This window comes from Gymnoscopelus microlampas (genome assembly GCF_963454915.1).
Source record: "Gymnoscopelus microlampas genome assembly, chromosome: 3".
NCBI classification, from domain to species: Eukaryota; Metazoa; Chordata; class Actinopteri; order Myctophiformes; family Myctophidae; genus Gymnoscopelus; species Gymnoscopelus microlampas.
In genome coordinates, this window is record NC_139940.1 from 35,779,144 (window position 1) to 35,801,318 (window position 22,175).

A 22,175-nucleotide genomic window follows, 5' to 3' on the forward strand; every position below is an offset into this window, starting at 1 on the left:
TTTGGGGCAGAGGTTCTGCTCTCCAGGGAGTGTGTGTGCACAGTTTGGCTGCAATCCAGCCAACGGTGCCGGAGATTGGCTGTTCACAGACAGAACCACACACACACACACACACACGGATGGACGGACAGACAGACAGACGGACGGACAGGATGAAACATAGTCTCGGCCATGCCTTTCGGCCTGGCGGAGACAATTAACTGAGTATGTATTCAGAGAGAAAGGCATTCTCTCATACTGTCCTCTCACCAGAAAACTTTTTTTCATCACTACCAGTTGGTGCTAATGTTGGTGACGAAAGAGATGGAGTGGGGCAGCAGATTCCACAAAAAGGGACTTAATGTTGACATAAAATTGTCAGTTAAACACTGAAATGGCCATACATTGGACTACACATGAATGTCATTTGCAAGCTGATATAATATCACACAATAACTCACTTTTACACACACATCCAACAAGCATGAGGGGACATGTGGGCTGTGGCAGAGCAAACAGACTTTCTGGTCATCGTCAGGTGAACTGGTTCAGGGCATATTGAGTTCAGTCTGGCTGGCTCCAGTGCCTCCGCCCCTCCCAGAATTCAACAGGGTCATAGCATACAGTATATGGAAGATTATTTAAACACAGCCCCAGAACACAGACTATTGTTGTCTCCACCAGGCCGAAGGCATGGCCGAGACTATGTTTTGCAGCCTGTCTGTCCATTCGCCCGTCCGTCCTTCCATCTGTGAACAGCTAATCTCCGGCACCATTGGCTTGATCGCAGCGAAACTGTGCACACACACTCCCTAGAGTGAACCTCTGCCAGAACCTCTGTCCCAAATGTTTCACAAAAACACCCATTTTTGACTACTTCAGATTTTATCAAAATTTCACACAAATCGGTACACATGATCTCTATAGTCATGTGATTAAGACGGATCTATTACTTTTTTCATATTCCATCCTGATTGGCTAAGACTTACATCTAAAGTTTGCAGGAGGATTTCTTTTTATATTACTCCTAGACATTTTCACGCAAATCGGTACACATTATCTCTATAGTCAAGTGATCAAAATGGATCTGTCCGATTTTTCATATTCCATCCTGATTGGCAAATTCCAAACATTGCTTGCCCACAATAACCTAACTGACCTGGCGGAGACCTGTGCTCCGAGCAGCACTTTTTCTAGTTTGTAATTGCTAATTGCTATCCAGCATTTATATATAAAAAAGACACATTCAGACTCATCTGTATATCTGCTTTATGCACTCTCCAGTGATGACCATATGTTAGCCTGCTTAATTGTCTGTGCCTCTCTTTTTTACTCCAGCTAATGCATTTTCTCTGTCGGTCTCCTTTGTTTGTCTTTCGCTGCCTCATTTATTGTCCTAATGGATCTGTATGGAGTTGTTTGGTACAGCTTCATGCATCAACCTGCACCCATGAGTAGTTCAGAACCCCCACCTGTACGTGTTGGGGTTACCAACTTGCATCGCAAGAAAATAACTAAAACATTAAACAGATACAGTATGCATGCACTATATTTAACATAAAACATAAGAAAACAAAAATGTATTGGATTAACACATTACTGTAAATGGTTTCATGCGCAGGCTTATATAGCACACATTACTCATGTATATTTAGCTAATCCAATTGGTTATCTTATTCTGACGGAAGGCAGCTGCGGATGAACCTGTCAACCTGCCATGTATAGGATGATGTAAATGCTACGGTACCTACCTCACTGTATTATTATGATGTAAAGAAAATGACACATACATCTAATACGTGTCAACTTTTCTGGAGTTTGTCAATAGTCAACAAAGGGAGGAGGGGTGGATATGTAATTGTAAAATAAACAACATGTTCTGTGGCATTGTTACATTCTTCGATAAGTACAATTCTTTGTTTGGTTTTTGCACCCATTTTGTGAATTAGCCTTTATACATTGGCGTACTGCCAAGTCCCAACCATGGCATATTGGATTGTGCCATCCTCTGTACTGTAGAAGAAACATGCATGCCATATTGGTATAAAGGTCACAAATGTATCATCAATATTTCTTTGCATTTCCCTTTACCACAAGGAAGGTTAAAAGCTAATTTCTTGCTCCTGTATTCAACATCACATGCATATTATTAAACACGTTGTCACTAGAGAGGCACAACTGTACTGCAGTCTTCTTCTGTTGTCAGGAAACATGGAACTGGAACAATTGGGGTTAAGTGCCTCCAGGGCCTCATGTCAGTTATTATTGAAGGAAGAGAATGTGTTTCTCCATCACTAACGCTGCACAAGTTTCCCCCAGTTTTTTATAAACTGTATCCTGCTGGTCACAAGCCTGCATGAGCAATGATTACTAGTATACTGTTCTCCTGATATAGGCTACAGAATTTTCTGTTTTCCTCTGCTTGCCATTGTATTAGTCCGTGCTGTTTGGCTAATAGCAGCAATGTATGAAATCAAAGACAAAGAAAAATGTACTCCTCGGAGCACAGGTCTCCACCAGGCTTACCTAGGGTCTGCAAACTTTGGACACTTCTAATGTGATCTGAAAAATCAAACTTATAAATCTTGATCACATGACCCGAGAGATAATGTGTAGCGATTTGTGCGAGTTTTGGACAAAATCCAAAGAAGTAGCAAAAAGTGTGTTTTGAAGAAAACACACTATGACGAAAATGTAATCTGGCACAAACAGGGCCTATAATTTGCATCGTGATCCAAGGAATCCAGGGAAAAGGAGATTGTATGACCTATACTGTTCAAGAGTTATAGGTAAAAACGCGGGCTGTAGCGCCACCATGAGGAGATTTGAACAATTTGGGATGGAGGTTCTTCCTTGGCTCACATTTTGTGCAAAATGGCCACCCCCACAAACTTTGGAAGCCAATCATAGCCAATCGGAATGGAACATGCTAAATATGAAAGATATGTCTTCATCACATGACTTTATCACTTTACTTACCTCCAGGGAGTGTTCATGCAAAGTTTCACGCAGATCGGTCCAATGGGGCCGGGGATTTGCTCCTCACAGACGGGCGGACGGATGGACAGACGGACACACTGACACACGGATGGACAGGGGCGAAAGCATAGTCTCGGGCCTTCCCTTGGCCACGCCTTCAACCTGGCAGAGACAAAAATCTCATTAGTGCAGGGGTTCCCAAACTCTCTCACTCGATAAAAGGGGACCCAAAGGTACAAAAATACATCATGAATGAATCACTTAAGCCCTATTTCAAAAATAGTGGAAAATAGCCCATGCATTGTGAGCTTGTAGATCTGCTATTCAATGTGGATGTTTTTGTTTAATTTTTTGTGACATTTCTGAAATACTTTTGCCTTTTTTTTCTTCCAGCAACCACGTTCAATGACCCAAATATGGGTCCCAACCCAATGTTTGGGAAACACTGCATTAGAACACTTTTGTTATTGGAAAATTATGCACAGCACATACATTTGCCATTGAAGAAGAGGAAGGGGGTGGATGGGAATAGGATGAGGAGAAAAAGAACAAAAACACCATGAAGAAAAACAAAGAACAAAAAGGAAAGAAAAATAAATACTTATGGGATTCCACTGGTGAGCTCTGAACGCTGAGCCCCAGGTTCATAATGCCCTTCATCCTGTTGCTGTAATATGAGGTGCTATACTTGGATATTATTCTGCAGTTATTTATGTCACGTTGTAGGTTAACCAAAGCACGCTTGCACACGCACGTTCTCTCTCTCTATCTCTCATTCTCACACTCACACACACACACACACACACACACACACACACACACACACACACACACTTTTGGACCTTAATACCATGAATGGAAATGAAAGTGTAATCTTTCTGTCATTATTGCTGTATATAAGTATATATTTATTTGTATTTTCTTTAATTGTACAAAGCAAGTCTTATGCACACCTATGAAGGCGACAAGTGCGTAGGAGAAGACCAAACGAGGTCCCAACGCACTGAAAGACAAAACTCCCGCACACCTCATTTATCAACGCGGTGTAGACCTACTGTATGGGCGTAACTCGAACGCGCACTGTTGCTCGGTATGGGTTAAAAGATTTAATATACAAACGTATTCCATTGAATAATCTGTCGTCCATGTAGGCTACTAGCCTACTTGACAAAGATTGTACCGTTACGGAATACATAAAGTGTAGGTAAGAGCGTGTGTGTGCGTGTGCGTGCGTGCGTTCGTGTGTGTGACATGTGTGACTTGACAGGCAGAGGTGAGGCGGGCGGGGGATTATATTGGGAAACTCTTCTCCATGCTTTTTCTTGGACGCATTACGGTTCTTCATGTCGTAAAATCGGGGTGTTTCGAGAATATTTAAGGGCATGTTATTTAAATGACGCTTGGTTTCAGCCGTCAGATTTATCAAAGCTCCGACCAAATGTACGCTAGGATTTGCTGTATAGGATTGCTTGATAAATGTCACTTGGACGTTGGCCTACGGGCGAATTTAAAGGGGTAATTCAGATTTTTTGAGTATTTTCTGTAGGAAATACTTACCATTAATGTAGTGGTTGCAAAAGTATTAATTGATTGCCCGAGTCCCGTAGTCAGAGTTATGGTCCGTTTCTGACCCCTCTGTCACATGGTACTAATGTTTGTGTCCACAATGCGCCGCGGCAGCCTACTCACGCACAAAATATATGACACAAAAATAGTACCATGTGACAGAGGGCTCAAAATTGAACGAAACCTGGTCTATATGGTAGAAATAGGTAAAAAATACAAATAACGCCAGTGATGTTGCTAGGTTTTCAATGTAATGGGTCCTGGGATGCAAGGGTGGTCTTTTAGATGGGTCCCAGGGACATTTTATGGGTCCCCAATTACACGTCCCCCCCCCAATCGTTTTCTTTGATCTCCAATCTCCATATCTTCTATGCGTGTGTGACTGTGTACATTATATCCTGATGCAGTGGATCTCAACCTTTTCAGGCAGCGACCCCCCAAAATAATCATATTTTAACTGGGGACCCCCCACCCTGAGGAATTAGGAGTTGAGGCACTTAATTTAGTTTGATTCAGTTCCACAGATACATATTGTGAAAATAGCAGATCTAGATCAGTGCGACCCGTTCCTGCTTTTCAAGACCGATACCGATATATATACATATATTAAAAAATCATAAATATATTTTTTCAAATGTATATGATTCTGTAGTATTAGCACACCTTATGGTAAGAAATACTAGTAGTGGGCAACAGGTGGATTTAACATACCTTTGACCAATAGAATACATTTAATCATAGAACCTTTTAATCATTATTATTATTTTATTTTGTATTATTTATGAATGTAGAATTTATTTTTACTATTTATTGTGTAGACTGAAAACACTGGCTTACAGTGGAAGTATTGGCAAATAAAGAAATAGGAATTCAAGAAATAATGAAGACAAATACTGACAATGCCTATGAACATTGGCTTGCAGTTATTGCACATAGTCAACATGCAATAATACTATTAGGCTTGTCATTGAGAAAGGAAAATAAAGTTGTCTTTTTGAGGAGAAGTGGAACCTTATAAGTCACTTTAAGTTTAGCATGAGGGAGAGGGTCTACCCTCTTCAGGGAATTAATTGTTATGATATCTCTAAGCTACAGAAAACATCCAGTTGCCTATTAAACATACACAAGACACAGACGATAGACAACCGGTTACTTACAGCTGCCATTAATTAGTGCTTTTGTTTGCCTTTGTGGTCAAATCAGGGTCAAATGCATAGGATCAACGAGCCATCGTTAACCTGCTAATGTTACACAGCTGATTGGCAACATGCGTTAATCCACCACTCACTCTGATCTCCAAGCAAGTGGGAGAACACTCTAAAATCGGGGATTTTACTTTGGCTGGTCAATTTAAGATGACAACAGCAACAAAGATTAGTAGTAGACCTGTATGTATGATGATCAGTTATTATTCCAGACAGTGGTCTATCCAAGACGTTTTAACACGTTTAAGAGCAGGTCCTCATGCCGTCTCTCTCTCTCTCTGTGTGTGTGTGTAGCGTAGACTAACAGCGAGGGGCTGTGCTGCTGCTTCTGCCACACAACGCCGTTTAACCGAGTTATACTTCTCCAGTACAACTGTGTCTAACCGGAGAGTTATACTTCTCCACCAACGGTGCCTAACCGAGAGAGTCCATGTAGATCACAGCTGACAAATATTATATATTATCGGAGCTAATCGGAGCTGCGTCCCATGGACGCACTAGAGTTGTCATGAATGCGTCCTTTCGCAATATGGTGCGTCAGCGACGCAGGACGCAGGCCTACGAGCATCTCTGTAACGCTAGTCTTTTTTATAAATTTATTTTTAATGAGCGGCCCCCACCAAATCTACTAATCTACCGGAACTACTTCATATTTATCAGAAACGGACCATAACTCTGACTACGGGACTCGGGCAATCAATTAATACCTTTGCAACCACTACATTAATGGTAAGTATTTCCTACAGAAAATACTCAAAAAATCTGAACTAACCCTTTAAGCAAAAAATACGCCGTTTTTTACACTCCATTGATAAATGAGGGCCACAGTTTTAATGGGAATAACAACGTTTCGGTCTGTTTTATTTTATAACCTGATGAAGGTTACCAAAACGTTGTTATTCCCATTAAAACTTTTCAAATTGTGCGGGAGTTTTTTCTTTCAGTGCTTTAATTGTACAAAAACAAAACTGCAATGGACGAAATTAGTCTGCCCTCTGCAGGTACAGTAGCTAAAGATCAGTGAAGACTGTATTTTGTATGTACAGTTACAGTAAGTTTACGTGCTTATGTGTGCATACAGGCTGCATTCTTGCTGGTGGTGAAAAGATCATACAAATCAATGCATGTTTCCCCTGCTTTCCCCCTCAACGCTGTATACAAATATGGAACCTACCACCTACACCAGAATGTCCAAATATGGACACCTGGCATAAGTGATCAAGTCACACATTACTGCCCATGGAGGATATGTCATAAAACATCATTTGTGTGTGACGTTTTTTTTTCCTTCGGATTTCGCATTAATAAAACGCTGCGCAAAAAACACAGCAGTCTGCAAGGACCTTTATGTCTTGTGTCTTCCCTTCTACTCATCACATTGACCTGAACCTCTCTCCAGTGAAAGCATGCTGCGAGTGAGGCCGCTGCTCTGCCAGTCTTGGAGAAGAGGATTCAAGACCTTTCCCTGTGCAGCTGTTGAGGTAAAGAATGAACCAATCCTGGGATTCAAGGAGGGCAGTCCAGAAAGAACAGAGCTCCTGAAGGCCTTGGATGACCTGAAAGGGAAAACAGAGGAGATTCCCTGTGTGGTCGGTGATGAACATGTATGGACCAAAGACATCAGATACCAGCTATGTCCTTTCAATCACTCACATAAGGTTGCCAAGTTCTGCTATGCTGACAAGGAGTTGCTCAACAAAGCCATCTTGGCCTCGGTGGCAGCACGGAGAGAGTGGGACCTGACGCCAGTCCAGGACAGAGCCCAGATCCTCTTCAAGGCTGCTGATGTCATCAGCGGGCCCAAGAGAGCTGAGATCATAGCCAAGACCATGATTGGACAGGGTAAAACCGTGGTACAGGCAGAGATCGACGCTGCTGCAGAGCTGATTGACTTCTTCAGGTTCAACGCCAAACACGCCATCGAGTTGGAAGGCCAGCAGCCATTAGATACTCCAGGGGTCACAAACACTGCTCTGTATCGTGGACAGGAGGGTTTTGTAGCTGCCGTTGCTCCTTTTAACTTCACGGCTATTGGCGGAAATCTGGCTGGCACCCCCGCTCTCATGGGTAATGTAGTACTGTGGAAGCCCAGCAATACAGCCATGTCAGCTAGCTATGCTGTCTACAAGGTCCTGCGGGAGTGTGGCCTTCCCCCCAACATCATCCAGTTTGTCCCAGCTGATGGACCTGTGTTTGGAGACACTGTCACCTCCTCAGAGGACATGGCAGGCATCAACTTCACTGGCAGCGTCTCAACATTCAAACATCTATGGAAACAGGTAGCTCAGAACCTGGACGTCTATAAGAACTTCCCTCGTGTAGCAGGAGAGTGCGGTGGGAAGAACTTCCACTTTGTTCACTCATCTGCGGACATTCAGAGCGTGGTGACTGGAACTATACGTTCGGCATTTGAGTACGGTGGCCAGAAGTGCTCGGCCTGCTCTCGGATGTATGTACCTGACAGCAAGTGGCCCCAGATCAAAGAGCAGCTCCTGGCCATCCACAAACAGATCAAAGTGGGAGATCCTGTGGAAGACTTCAGCACTTTCTTCTCAGCTGTGATTGATGATAAGTCTTTTGCCCGTATGAAGAAGTGGCTTGATCGGGCAAAGTCCTCCCCTAACTTGACTGTCATTGCTGGGGGAAACTGTGATGATAAAAAAGGCTACTTTGTGGAGCCCACCATCGTCGAAACCAAAGACCCACAGGACGCCATCATGTGCGAGGAAATCTTTGGGCCTGTTCTGTCGGTCTACGTTTACCCTGAGAAAAACTACAAAGAGGTGCTTCATCTGATAGACAACACCTCCCCATATGCCTTGACAGGGGCAGTGTTTTCTCAGGACCAGACTGTTATTGATGAGGCAGCCAAGGCCTTAAGAAATGCTGCAGGGAACTACTATGTGAACGACAAATCCACTGGCTCTGTTGTCGCTCAGCAGCCATTTGGTGGTGCCCGAGCTTCAGGAACCAATGACAAACCGGGAGGTCCCCACTACATTTTGAGGTGGACATCGCCGCAGGTAGTCAAGCAGACTTTTGTCCCACTCACAGAATGGAAGTACCCCTACATGGGCTGAGAAGTTAACAAAGTACTATATAACCCCATCCCAACCATGTACCTCCGTCCTCATCTAACCTTAAACCTCTACCTTCATCATAAGCCATCATAGCAGACTGCAATCATTCAGCCTTGTGTGTTCAGCCTGTGATGTCAGTCGGCATCTCCTGTCATACTGCACCTTTGGACCATCAAAGTCATAGTTGTAATGCGTCACATTAAAACAATTGTATTTAACTACAACAGTCCAATGTCAATAGGGCATAGCAGTGGCGGACATTTTCTGGTTCCATCGTTCCACCTTTTCCACAGAATCAAATGTTTTATGGTCATGAATCACCAGGATTCTGGATGTCTTGATTCTAGGCTTAAGTTAATTGATATAAATATTTTTGGAAATCTCTATGGGAAAAATGAATGGGGTCTGGAACTATGGATAAGGATAAGGATAATTCCTTTTAACAGGTCGTTCATGAAAGTCCTTGCGGTCTTGTTTCCAATGAGAACCTGTGAGCAATTAGGGATTAAAAGTCTTGCTCAGGGACAAATTTCATTTCATCGACACATATGCTGACCTGGTCTGGAATCGAACCTGGGGCAACCAGGGCCTGGGGCAACCAGGGCCTCTGGCTCCCTAGGCGGGCTCACTAACCATTCAGCTATGGCCGCCCCAGAAAATGGAACCAGAAAATAGCCGCCACTGCTATGCCCTATAAAGACTTTTGTAAGTTACTCATCTGTGCTGTGAATAAAACAAAAACAATTCAGCCTTTTTATCACATAAATTGCATTCACTGCATTGCTATTATATTTACAGCCCAATAAATTGTCTTACTGTACATTCAAATGGCAGTGTAGCCAAATGTAACGAGGAGTGAAAAATTCAACCCAAAACTTCTAATTCACATACTCATTCACACACACTCAGAAATGTCAATGTATGAATTTCACATGACTACTGGTTGGGCCATGAATTAAATTTAGGAAGGAAGCTGCGGGCCAAATCTGCCCTCGTGCCGTGAATGGCGCCCAGGCTGGACTTTGGACATGTCTGGTTTATGACTTATCTATGACATATCTATGACCAAGGGGTCCTCCTCTGCATCACGGGAGCCCCTAGGCAAGGGACAGATGGCCATGGTCTCATGGCCAACTGAGCCATTGCTCTGGGCAGCATCAGCAACATCAGCAGCAGCAAAAGCGGACGTATACAGCTATGCTAGCAGCTTAGTCTACCCTCCAGGTCAGCAGATTGTGTTTCAAGTTCAGCAGTGAAATAAACCAGGTTAAACCAGAAGGCTGAAAGAAACCTATTGAAATTAAAACCAATAGCTTACCAAAATGTCAAATGCCATAAAATCCAATTGGTTTTGATTTAAAAAAAGGACAATCCCAAAATAGAATAAAAAAATCACACCCAGTGTGAAGTGGGCGGTGTGTGGTCATCACAACATGACTCACTTTAAAAAAAGTCCATACTGCTATTCATAGGGCTGCACATGTGTCATGTGTTTCGCTAGCCAATCACAGTCCTGAATTTGCAAAGTCAGCCAATCACATTACAGTTAGTGGTGATGACACTAGCTGTAATGTGATTGGCTGACTTTGCAAAAGTATCGATTTGCATTAACAATGGAAGGGTTAGGGGGTATACAAATCTTTTGGTCGGTGTCCAAAACTCACTTATAGGGGGCGGCTACACCGCCCCAAAAAAAATAATCCAAGAATAGAGGTTTAGTAACTAGAAAAGGGGCGCTCCTCTGAGCACAGGTCTTCACCAGACTGGGTGGCCTACCCAGGGCTATGTCTTGCAGCAGGCAGTATGTGACAAAGCTGTGGGGGAAAATAGCATTTCTATGACATGTGGTTCAACTAGCATTGGTGACACTCGCTATGGGCAGAAGAGAAAGCGCTTTTGGAGGTGCAATCTATCCACAAGTTTCCTAGGGTATAGTGGGCATCACTTCCTGTCGATTTGATCCCTGATACCTGATCAAATCAACAGGAAGTGATGCCCACCATGCCTTGGGAAACTTGTGGATAGAGGCCCCTCAAGATGCAATTGAAATTTGAATTGGGGTTGATTGGAGGTGGGGATGTGGGGTTCATGCAGTTTTCAGACCCTCAATGTGTTGTTCAAATTTAGGGTAGCTGTTTGGCATTTTTGTATAGGTAACTCCTGCAAACTTTGGATAGCCATTCGAAATGGAATATGAAAAATACATGTTCATCACATGACTGCAGAGACTGATTTGTGTGAGTTTTGGACCACATTTATAGTAATAACAAAAGGTGTGTTTTGAAGAAAATGCACTTTTTAAATACTATAAAATTGAAGCTGATAATTGGGTACACTCTCCTAATTGGCTGAAATTGGCAACCCACCTGAAAATGTATTTTCTGTTTATTAAAAGAGCTGGATATTCCTGACCTGTTACTGAACACACACTCCACAATAGCAATGATTACTATCAACAACATAAATGTACACATCTGTCAAATAAATGAACCGGTGTCAGGTTATGTTCTACTGGGACAGACTGCCAACATCCGACTGTGAGAATCAAGGAGTTTATTATTGTTTTTGTTCTGGGGGGGGGGTACTCCCCGTACTCCCCCATAAACTTAGTAAATGTAGATGTAATTACCTGTGTTCTGGTGAATTCTGGGAGTTTGTTACCAAATCAAGGAGAAATCAAGGAAAATGTACAATCAATGAGTCCAGTCCTCAGGGAGATGCGGTAGAAAAATCAAGGAAACTCCTGCAGAATCAATGACTGGGAAATGTTGTTCTGGCTCCTTCGATTACGTCACGACTTGACCCCCTTTTTCACTACAAGTCCCGTCGTCCACTGCGCGGTCGGCGTACATGAGAGAGAGAGAGTCCCCCATGCGTTCCGCTCTTTTTACAGTCTATGGTTCCGCTCCGTTCACTGGCTGCGGCAGCTTCTTCTTGAATGACACATACCTGCTTGTATGGCTCTCAGGACACCAGGACACCGTCTTGTCCAGCCCTTATCATATCATTTGCAACGTATGTATCCTTTTCTTTCGGATCCTCCGATCTAGAGTACATTAAAATGATAACTGATAACTTAGTGTCCCTGTCGGTCTGTTCTGGGAGCTAGCCTAGCTAGCTCGTTAGCAGCTAATGTTAACGTCAAGGAGTCGGTCAGCCAGGCATAAAGTTGCCATCAGTTCAGAAGCAGGCCTTTGCCCGCCTGTCAGACTGATACTGTGGCACAGGGTCTCTGGGCAGAGCAAACCAGACGCTTTCCAACCGGGAAGAAGTGTAAACTAGCCATTAGCTTGTTGTCCTCTAGGCAGTACAGTCCAATGTCAACTAGGATGCCATGCATGGTGTGAAATGTCTGTATTCTGTAACCTTTGCATAAGCCACACTTGTTTACTCTGTGTTGTAGCATCGTGGCAACGAAGTGAGCCTGATCTTGACCGTTATTTGCAGATGTAAATACGTTATTTGACTACTTTAAAGCCTACATCATCATTATATTGTACTTTTTTTGTTTTTAGGTGCGGTATCCATGTTTTATGAACCATAGTCAAAGGTATGTGGGAACTGAATCTACTGATGTAATCATCTTTCATTATTGCCATCACTAGAATGAGGAAGTGAGTTATCATGACATCAGGATTCCAGAGTGCACCCATTTTAGGGCGCATATGCACCCAGAAATCTGTCCAGGGCAACTAAACTAAACTTACATTTAGCAGATCTGTGGTGTGTGTGGGCACACTTAAACTATATGCTGGTGCACCTGTATTCTTTGAGACACACATCCAATAAGCACCTTGTTTGCACCTTTTTGAAGGTGCTCACGTGACGTTGATTCCCTTCCCCTATTCGCACATACCAGGACATGTCACATGACGTCACTGTGGCTAAACTAATGGAAAATCAATAATATATATATATATATACATACAAAATAACATGGCCCCCTCATACATTAGAAGGACAATATCAGTCACCAGAACCAGGGACATGTGTTCTAAATGAGTCTTAACATGGTTAAAATGGGTTTGTATTAGGAAGGGGGCGTGTCTGATCAAATTTATATCAAATATCTGAATGCTGAATCAAGCAACTTAAAAACTGTCTGGGGTGCACACACATGACGTTAAAATGACCCCAAACATGTTTGAAAGTGAAATATCCCTTTAATCTGGAAAAAAAACGTTACTTATGTTTGTTGATATCAAGTTCCCAATACATTACCTCTGTTCATATCAGGTTGCTATAAATCAGAGTACTTAGAGGTCAGTCTGACATCATGGACCTCCATATTTGGGCTAGTCTAACCCAAGCTCCATATTTGGGCATGGCTGACTCATAGTGACAATGACGGTGTCACAGCCGGTCAGCTTAAAGTCATACTGTGTAACATAACATTAATTTGACACATGACACATGTCACTTTCAGCACATCTGAGGAATTGTGTTCAACATTCGTGAACTTTGACAGGGCGCCAACCAATAGGAAAGAAGCACCGTTGTTGACACCACTTGGCAGTAATTTTGCTTGTAGGTTTACTTCAGTGAGCCAACCTCTCCCAACGTAAGTCAAATGAACTACACACCAGTAAACCAGCACTGCCCGCAAGCAGGGGTGCAATGCTCACTGGACGGCCTTGCACGCCGTGCCGTAACCTATTTGACCAGGAGCACACGCAGGCACACGCATTTAAAACTACTTTAAATTCGCACCTCAACAAAGTGTTCAAAGGCTCCCGACTCACACCTAGCGAATTAACATAGGAATAAGCCTAGATGCATATCAATTGTCCATTGTGTGACTTGCAGTGTAGGTGTTAAGCGACGTGCGCATCACGTCATTGAAATAGAGTGCAAGAACATACCAAATGAGCATTGCATGCCTGCCCGCAAGACAACATGGGAAATTGATGAGTTTGCCACACGTCCCACGCAGATATGTGACCGTATCCTAAAGCCGATGTTACCTGTTTATTACAATATGTGTTTTCTGTTTATCTCAAACCTAGGACCCTGTGAGTGTACGTCACAGCACTACAGAGGTGGGTGGAGGCCATTACGAGGATAAAGATGCAGCGCGTCCTATCCCAGAAGATTTTGCGGCAAGTGGCCGCGGCGCGCTTGTTGCTGGTTGGCGTGTCTGATCCTCCCTTGGCAGTGTGTTGCTGTGTAAAACGCCTGTCCCCCTCCACAGCTCATCGCTGGTTATCAACGTCTACCACCAGCAAGGCAGCCCAACACCCAAAACAGCATCAGGAACCACCAGATGAGTCTCATCCCAGCTCCACTCCTCAAGCCCAGGCAGGCAGTAAGCCTCATGGGGAGAAATCTGGGACAGAGGTCTCCCCCACGACTGCTACCTCCTCCACACCTGATGACTCTTTAGAGCTGGACCCCCTTTCAGACAATTCCATTGGTCTTTACCAGAGATTTAAGAGAATGTTTAAACAATATGGAAAGGTGATGATCCCTGTACATCTATTGACATCCTCTGCCTTTCTTGGAACCTACTACTATGCTGCTATGAAGTGAGTGTTGTCTTCATGTCTAGCTTAATAGCTCAACTGGTCATTTATTCAGTTCCTGTGTTTTTGTAATTGAATTAATTAATTTAGAGTAGACAAAAACGATTTCAGTATAAAGGGCTTCACAGCTGTCACTTGTGGCTGATTTTGTCTTTTGTCTTTATATAATTACATTTTCATTCTTAACAGTTTTAAATCCACTTGGTATTTTAATCAAAGATGGATGCTTTACAAAGGTCAATTGCTGAAGTCACTTGCCTACAAAAATAATATATATGTATTTATATGTTTTCCTTTTACTTTGTTGTGTAAGGTAGTCTAAAATTCTGCCTTTTATTTTCTTCCCAGAGGTGTGAACGTAGTGCCATTCTTGGAGTTGATAGGTTTACCAGACTCAATAGTTGACCTTTTGAGAAATTCTTCTAGTACCTATCTCATAACTGCCTACGCCATGTATAAGGTACATCACATTGTCTTTTATTACAGCATTTCACAAATGTATCTGGATGCAAAGGTTTAGGTGTTACGCAATTGATGCTCATCTTACTTAAATGCCAGGAAAGAGGAAATATATAGTCTCTGTCGGGTGGAAACCTCATATGTCCAAAATGTTTTCTGGATTCAAATAAAAAAAGAGCTTGTAGATCGGCTATTTTCAAATATCCGGTCTATATAGAGTTGAAGTCGTTAAACTCATTTGGCTGGGGAACACACTTTGAGAACCACTAATTTAGGGAGTTGGATGCAGGAAGTCCTACCGAAGGGTATCTTGTAACTTGCCTTTTGTTTCCCTGTAGATTACCACCCCAATCAGATACACAGTGACTCTGGGTGGGACGTCGCTCGCAGTGCAGTACCTCAGGAGGCAAGGCTACATGGCCACACCGCCTTCCGTCAAAGAGTACTTCCAGGACCGGATGGAGGAAAACAAGGAGAAACTGAGCGAAAAAATGGAGGAGACAAAAGAGAGGTTTTCGGAAAAAATGGACGAAACCAGGGAACTCTTCTCGGGGAGGATAGAGGAAACAAAAGAACGGCTGTCCGAAAAAATGGAGGAAACGAAAGATAAGTTGTCAGAGAAACTGCAGGAAACCAAAGAAAAAGTCTCTGATGGAAAAGCATTATTTAGAAAGAAAACTGATTAGTTCACGCAGGCACAACTGGCTCTGAATATAGTGAAATCAAGTGATCAAGTCAACCTCTCAATGTTTAGAGTCAGTTGGGGGCAGCGTCGGCACTTAAGAAATCTGTTTCTAAAATATCAATTTGCACTAACATTGTCCTAAAATTTCACCGAACACATCTTATTACATATTGCCTGTTATGTCATTGGATAACATCCCTAGGTGCCCATATCCTAACATGATGCACTCTAAATGTGGACTAGAACAATAGCTGATTAGCAGGTACATGACTATGCTACACTTTGGCTTCTGTTTAGACTTAACAAGCACAAAATATGTGGTTTGCAATTGCTATGTGGTGACATCTCAATGGCCACTTTAAAATAGGGAGAAAACATTTCTCAGATAATTTGCTTATGCTGACACACCGATGGAGTGAATGGTCTGAGCTGCTAAGGGTTGCAATGAAAATCACTTAAAAAATGCCTGTGTGTTTTGCCTGTGTAAAAATGCAGTCCTAGAGACTGAACGGACAAATGCTAATGCTTCAGATGGTTAAAATAAAACATGAAGATCATGGTTCCCTCTATGTTGTAGTCCATCCAAGCCTTTCTGAAGGCTGTTATGACCCTGTTTTTGTTATGAGAAATGAATTCAGTTTTCTAATGTATGTTTAATCTGATAGTCAAAGCTAATATATTGCATTATTTTAGTGTCTGTACTTCCTGATTATTATTGACTGAAAATTGGGATTAAAATGGGACGTGCTAAAGAAAAATCAGTTGATTGTATGAAAGCTACTTGAAGCTACTACTTACTGAAAATTGTCAATGTCAACTTTACATGGACTTATGATTTGCTTGTAAACGTATGATTATTATAATACATGCCATGTAAATGGTCCTCAACAAGTTCAAGTGGTGTTGAAAGTATGTAAAAAAATTACCAGTTGAAAAGTATATTGGTATTTGGAAAATGGGCTGTACAGCTGTGAGACATCTTGACATAATAAAGCAAAACTGGTGGAGTGGTTGAACCATCTAAAATGTTTCTGCTTTCTATTAAGTAGGTATATGAGTTATTCCAACATTGTGAGAATTATGGCAATTAAAGGCTAGATTTTGTAAAAAATAAAATAAAAACATTTAAAGCTGCAAGTTTAATGTCTTACCTGAGAATTTAACCCAGGGAGACCAAACTTTTACAGCTTTTCTAAGAGGCTATTATGAGCTTCAAGCAGTACTCCAGATTTAAAATTACCCAATGGAACTGAGTAGGGAGGCCACCTCCAACTACCGCAGATGTATTAGTTATAATGAATTAACATAGGCTACTACTCTACCTGATTCGAATAACGTTTTATTCAATAAAATAAGTTCCAGCTTGCACCTCTTAAACATTGAGGCACTGACCTGTTTAGCTAACTAATTTTATGAAGCGGTCTTTCCACTGTGTACATTCATACAAAGGACATAAATACCTTTTAAAAACATTGGTCAAAATTGGACTAAGATGTCCTGTCCCATTTCTAGATGCGCTAGATACTTGAAATATTTCTATTGGATTAACTATATCATGGGGTGCTCCAGACAGTCACTTGACAGTCATTAAGACCGGGAACGCATCTGTGTCATTTTTAGATTTGAGTTAAAAAGTATTATTTTACACTTTGGCTATTCAAAAATAACAGATATACAAGCTCATAGCACGGCTACGAGCTTGTAGATCTGCTATTTTTGTTGGGATTTAGAAGACATTTGTAGAATCGGCCTCAGGTCTTAAAGGGTAAATGGCCGAGGCTCAATTCCACATATTTCATGGTTCTTTTTTTAGATGCATGTCATACTCTCCATCTCCACTAATTATCACGCTCCACTGGGTAGAATCCACATCAGAAATGCAAAACAAACATGTAAATTATGCTGTCACACTCGTGCTGTGCTACAGGCTGTAATACAGTTTCATGTGTTATGACACTTTGCATTGTGTTGCATTGCTTGTCAGGTTTTACAGACCCCTAATGGAAAAAAATATGAGTTACAATGACCTCTGCTGTCCAACCTTATGAACAACTGATTCCACAGTCCCACTGCAGGGGCCAGGCTTTCAGAGCCCCGTGAACACCGGTCTGTTCTCCCAGAGGGGATGTGACAGAGGGCAGAGAGTTGAGATTTTCTTTTTTTTAAAGTTCCAGACAAAAAGACCAGTAAGATTATTGTTTGGGAAACCGGGCTCAGATCTGTGAAATGTTTAGAAAGAGAAATATTCATATATCATAATACATCATAAATAACATGACATTTCATATGTTTGACACCTAGTATAATTACTGAATTATTTTTTGGTTACATTTTTATATAGTGTGATTGTTTTTATTTTATTTTATTTTTACTTTTGACATAATATACTATTGCTGTTTTGGCCCGAGGAATTGCAAACACCCACGGAAATGTCCTTTTATTTAACTAGATTCTTCCTATGCAGCCTTCAAATCTAGTCCTATATTGCAGTGATCAGAGCAATGGTCACAGAGTTATGGCCATTTGGAGTATTAAACACTGCTGTAGCACTGCTGTAGCGCCCCATATGTCTGCAAATTATATTTTTATATATTTTTTTGGGTGTGACTATTCTCATGCAAGACCTCTGAACAGTGTTTGTGCGAAGTTTGGTGTGGATCGGAGCAACAGTGCACCTGGACAACGTGTAGCCCCTGAGGGCCCCTGACACAGTATGCTGGGTTGTAACTGGTTGTGATGTGACAGGGAAGCACCTTAAGAAGCACCATAGATGACAGGGAAGCACCGTAGGAAGCACCATAGATGACAAGGAAGCACCTTAAGAAGCACCATAGATGACAGGGAAGCACCGTAGGAAGCATCATAAAAGACAGGGAAGCACCATAGAATAATAATAATAATAATAATAATACATTTCATTTATGACACTTTACATTTTTGCCAATTACAAAGTGCTACAGGGTTTAAAAACAACAGCACAAAAATAGCAAAGGCAAAACTAAAGACATCGACGACAACATAAGACCCTTCTTGGGATAAAAAGTTGATTAAAAACGTATTACGGCATAGAGCAAAAGACCTAAGGAAAATAAGACTAAGCAAAAGCTTAAACAGCTATGTTTTTAGTCCATTTTTAAAAGCATCGGTAGACTGGTGCTCTCAAATGGTCGGGGAGGGCATTCCACAAGCGTGGGGCAGTGGAGCAGAATGCCCGGTTACCCATGGTGCGGAGCTTGGTCATGGGGGCAAGGAGGAAGTTGGTATTGGAAGAGCAAAGGTTTCGAGTGGAGTGTTGTGGTTATGTTCACACCCAGGATGGTGACTGTGAGTGAGAGGGAAAGGTCGTGGCCGGAGAAGGAGATGCTGGTTATGGGGCATGATTGGATCTGATGAGGGGTGCCTATTAAGATGGCTTCCATAGAAGATAGATAGCAGCACCATGTACAGTAGCAACATAGAAGACAGGGGAAGCATCATAGGAAGCACCATAGATGACGGGGGGCGGGGGCTGTGTTCATATATTCAAGTGCACATTTTCTTCAGTTCATCCTAGACTTTTTTTCTTTAACTCTTCGTGGCCGGAGAAGGAGATGCTGGTTATGGGGCATGATTGGATCTGATGAGGGGTGCCTATTAAGATGGCTTCCATAGAAGATAGATAGCAGCACCATGTAGGGCATGCACAGACATTTTGAGGGGCAGGTGCTCAAGTGAAAAAAAGGGCACCTTCTGTGGCGCGTGGAACCGCCGGCTGCCTTAGTAGTGTGAGATTTATTAAAGGCACATCTTGTAGGTGGTAATTGCATATATATGTATTTCAATAGCCATATGCTGTATGATGCAGATGTTTATAATATTCAACAGGTTGGTTTCTGGTAAATTATTTTAACAATTTAAATAAGCAACAACAGAACAAACAAAGATTGCGGTACCACATTGTGCATGCTTTAGTGTCTATAAAATAAATAACTGACTAAATAATGACTTGAGTGAGCATTGATTGATTGACTGAATACTTTATTAAAGGTAGGGTAAGTGATTTTCTTTGGTTAAAATAAGTGTTAAATAGCTCTATATTCTGATAGTACTCATGCTATAGAGTGTTTGTTCAGTAACAGGAGTCTCCTTGTCTCTCCACCTCTATTAAACAGAAAATGCATTTCCGTTTCAGTTTCATTTCCAATTTTATCCAACCAGGACAGAGAACTCAATCAGGAGACAGATTAAACAAGTGAAATTGGAAGTGATGACACTAAGAAATGAGAAGACAAAATTGGAACTGGAACATTATACAAATGAAGCTTAAAAATGGGTACTTTCTCCTGATTGGCTGAGATTTTGACACCAACCGGAAAATATATTTTCTGTTTATTAAAGAGCTGGAGAGACAGGGAGACATCTGTTACTGCAAAAACACTCTATAGTAATAATTATTATCAGAATATAGTGTTTTAACAAAATACTTGTTGTTTTAACCAAAAAATATCACTTACCCACCTTTAACAAGTGACTTTTAAGACCTTTTTAATACCTCAGAAATAAATAAAATGAAATGAAAAAATAGCATTACTGCATCAAAAGTGATCAACCTGAAAAGGTTGAGAACCACTGGGCTAACTCACCAGAGATCACACAGGGATTTTACATAACAAAAGCTTGTGGCATCAACAGAAGATTCCTTAATCAGTCTATTTAACTTAGCTATAAAATAAAATAAAGATAATAAACTAAAGTGAATAATACTTTGGATGAATGTGAATATTTGTTGTGAGACTTGTGCCAACAAATCAGCTCTGTTCTTCATGGAGTCTAGAATGTTTTGGCAATCTGTAGCAGCCATTTGAAAATAGGAGATCTGCAAGATCATAATGACGCATTGTGAGCTTGTAGATCTGCTATTTTCAAAACTGTGAAATGGGATATTCTGCATAATGAGCACTTTTACTTAAGTTACTTTGGTACTTTAAGTACATTTTGATACCAATACTTTTGTAGTTTTACTCAAGTAAATACTTTTTTGAGTATTTCTACATTGCAGTATTGATACTTTTACTTTTACTAGAAATGTGAGTACTTTTTCCACCACTGGAAAACGCTAATTAAGGCACAGCTGCGCTGAATGAGACTTTCTGCACAACGAGACTAAATGGATGCAAGAAATTGAAGAAAAGAAGAGTGTAGTTATAGTTTGGCATCTGATTTAGGGGATTATATTAAACAATACATTCGTTGTGTTTGTTACCTGGCTGGTGGCTGTCAATCAGTGCAAAATTTGAATGAAAGAGAAGTGAAAACCCGCGCAGGGGACGAATGTGTCGTGTATGTTGCTTGGCTTCCCTGATTGTCTGTCTGCCTGAGTGAGTGCCTGGCTGTCTGCTCTGCTCTGCGCTGCGCGTTCACGTTGAGAGCAGGGAAGGGAGGGGCCGCGGGGCACGTGTGGCGATGTTTGACAACATTACAACGCGCATTTGGGGCATATTAGAAGCTTTTAATCCAGAATTGATCGATGTTACCATGGGCCACATACTGTACACTGTTAAGAAAAAATAAACACTGTAAAAAACGAACTTTCAAAAGGGCACATTGCTGTCCAGAGGGCAAACGGGCAGGTGCTCAAGCACTACCTAGTGTCTATGTGTGCACGTCTCTCAGGGGAAGCATCATAGGTTGATAGGAAGCACCATAGATGACGGGGGGCGGGGGCTGTGTTCATATATTCAAGTGCACATTTTCTTCAGTTCATCCTAGACTTTTTTTCTTTAACTCTGCAGTCAAATGAGGCGTGGTGGTTTCTGAATTGTGTGTAGTTACACTGCATGTCAGTGTACCATGTCAGTATCATGGTTAGTATCAAGTCAGTATCATGGAAATCTATGAGATGTTTTCTAAATTAAACACTGTTGTAGGCCTATATTGTGTTGTAATTATGATCTGGCAGAAATGTTATACATTATATTGTACAGATATCATTTTTTTTACTATCACCGAATTATTCCTTTAACTGCTGTAGTATAGCATGGGTATGTTTGACGACTACATACTGTAGTATGACCTTTTAAGTCATAGTGTGATTATTTTTCTTTTTTCTTTTTTGGAGACAGTTGTAGTAGTATGGCATGTACTTTATTAATAAAACATACTGATAAATGTATAATAAATAAATCATACTTTGCCATGAATTCGTATGATTTGATTTATTTTACATTATAGTATGGCATTTATATTTTTGGACAGCATTACAAGCATGGTCTGATTTTGATTAGCCAACAGTATAGCATGAGTCCTGCCCTATCCTGTTTAGCATCAGGGTCTTGAGCTCTACAGTGTTGTTTACTGTAGCTTCGCTGTCACGCCGCAGTGTATCTATGTACTGTAGGAGGTGCTTCTCCCCTCCTAGCTGTGTTGGGTTGGCTCCCACAGTGTCAGTTTCCAGTTCCGGGTGCCTGACACAGTGCCCAGCGAACCTCATCCTTCTCTCTCTGACCTTGTCTGTGACCTGTGGGAATGTCTGATGTGGTATATGGAATAAACCACGGTAGTTTGGACTGGGAGGAGGGTTATTGATGGTTAATATAAAATAAGCGTTCTTGGGGCATTCGATTTTTCACGTATGATTTTTGAGGGTTCTATACTGGAATGAAAAACAGTATAGAACCCTGACTTTTGGGACCCCAGGCAGTCACCTACCTTGCCTAATGGG

The 22,175-nt window shown here is 41.6% G+C and overlaps 2 protein-coding genes across 4 annotated transcripts; both read left to right on the forward strand.

The window, feature by feature from the left end:
• Positions 1-7,135: 7,135 nt before the first annotated feature.
• On the forward strand, positions 7,136-8,809 carry LOC311042820 (delta-1-pyrroline-5-carboxylate dehydrogenase, mitochondrial-like; the record flags this gene model as incomplete). The annotated part of the gene is made up of 1 exon (XM_084053842.1): positions 7,136-8,809. One exon carries the CDS (start codon positions 7,136-7,138, stop codon positions 8,807-8,809), a length of 1,674 nt encoding a protein of 557 aa, XP_083909968.1.
• Positions 8,810-11,704: 2,895 nt separating this feature from the next.
• fam210ab (family with sequence similarity 210 member Ab) lies at positions 11,705-16,529 on the forward strand. Of its 3 annotated transcripts, XM_084051488.1 has the most exons (6): positions 11,705-11,824; positions 12,325-12,359; positions 13,236-13,370; positions 13,816-14,334; positions 14,680-14,791; positions 15,129-16,529. In XM_084051488.1, exons 4-6 carry the CDS (start codon positions 13,877-13,879, stop codon positions 15,474-15,476), a joined length of 918 nt encoding a protein of 305 aa, XP_083907614.1. In that variant the 5' UTR covers positions 11,705-11,824; positions 12,325-12,359; positions 13,236-13,370; positions 13,816-13,876; the 3' UTR covers positions 15,477-16,529. The 3 variants fall into 3 exon arrangements, with proteins under 3 accessions (XP_083907614.1, XP_083907613.1, XP_083907615.1); XM_084051487.1 differs by lacking the exon at positions 13,236-13,370; XM_084051489.1 differs by lacking the exons at positions 12,325-12,359; positions 13,236-13,370 and having other exon boundaries at positions 11,709-11,824.
• The last annotated feature ends 5,646 nt before the right edge of the window (positions 16,530-22,175 follow it).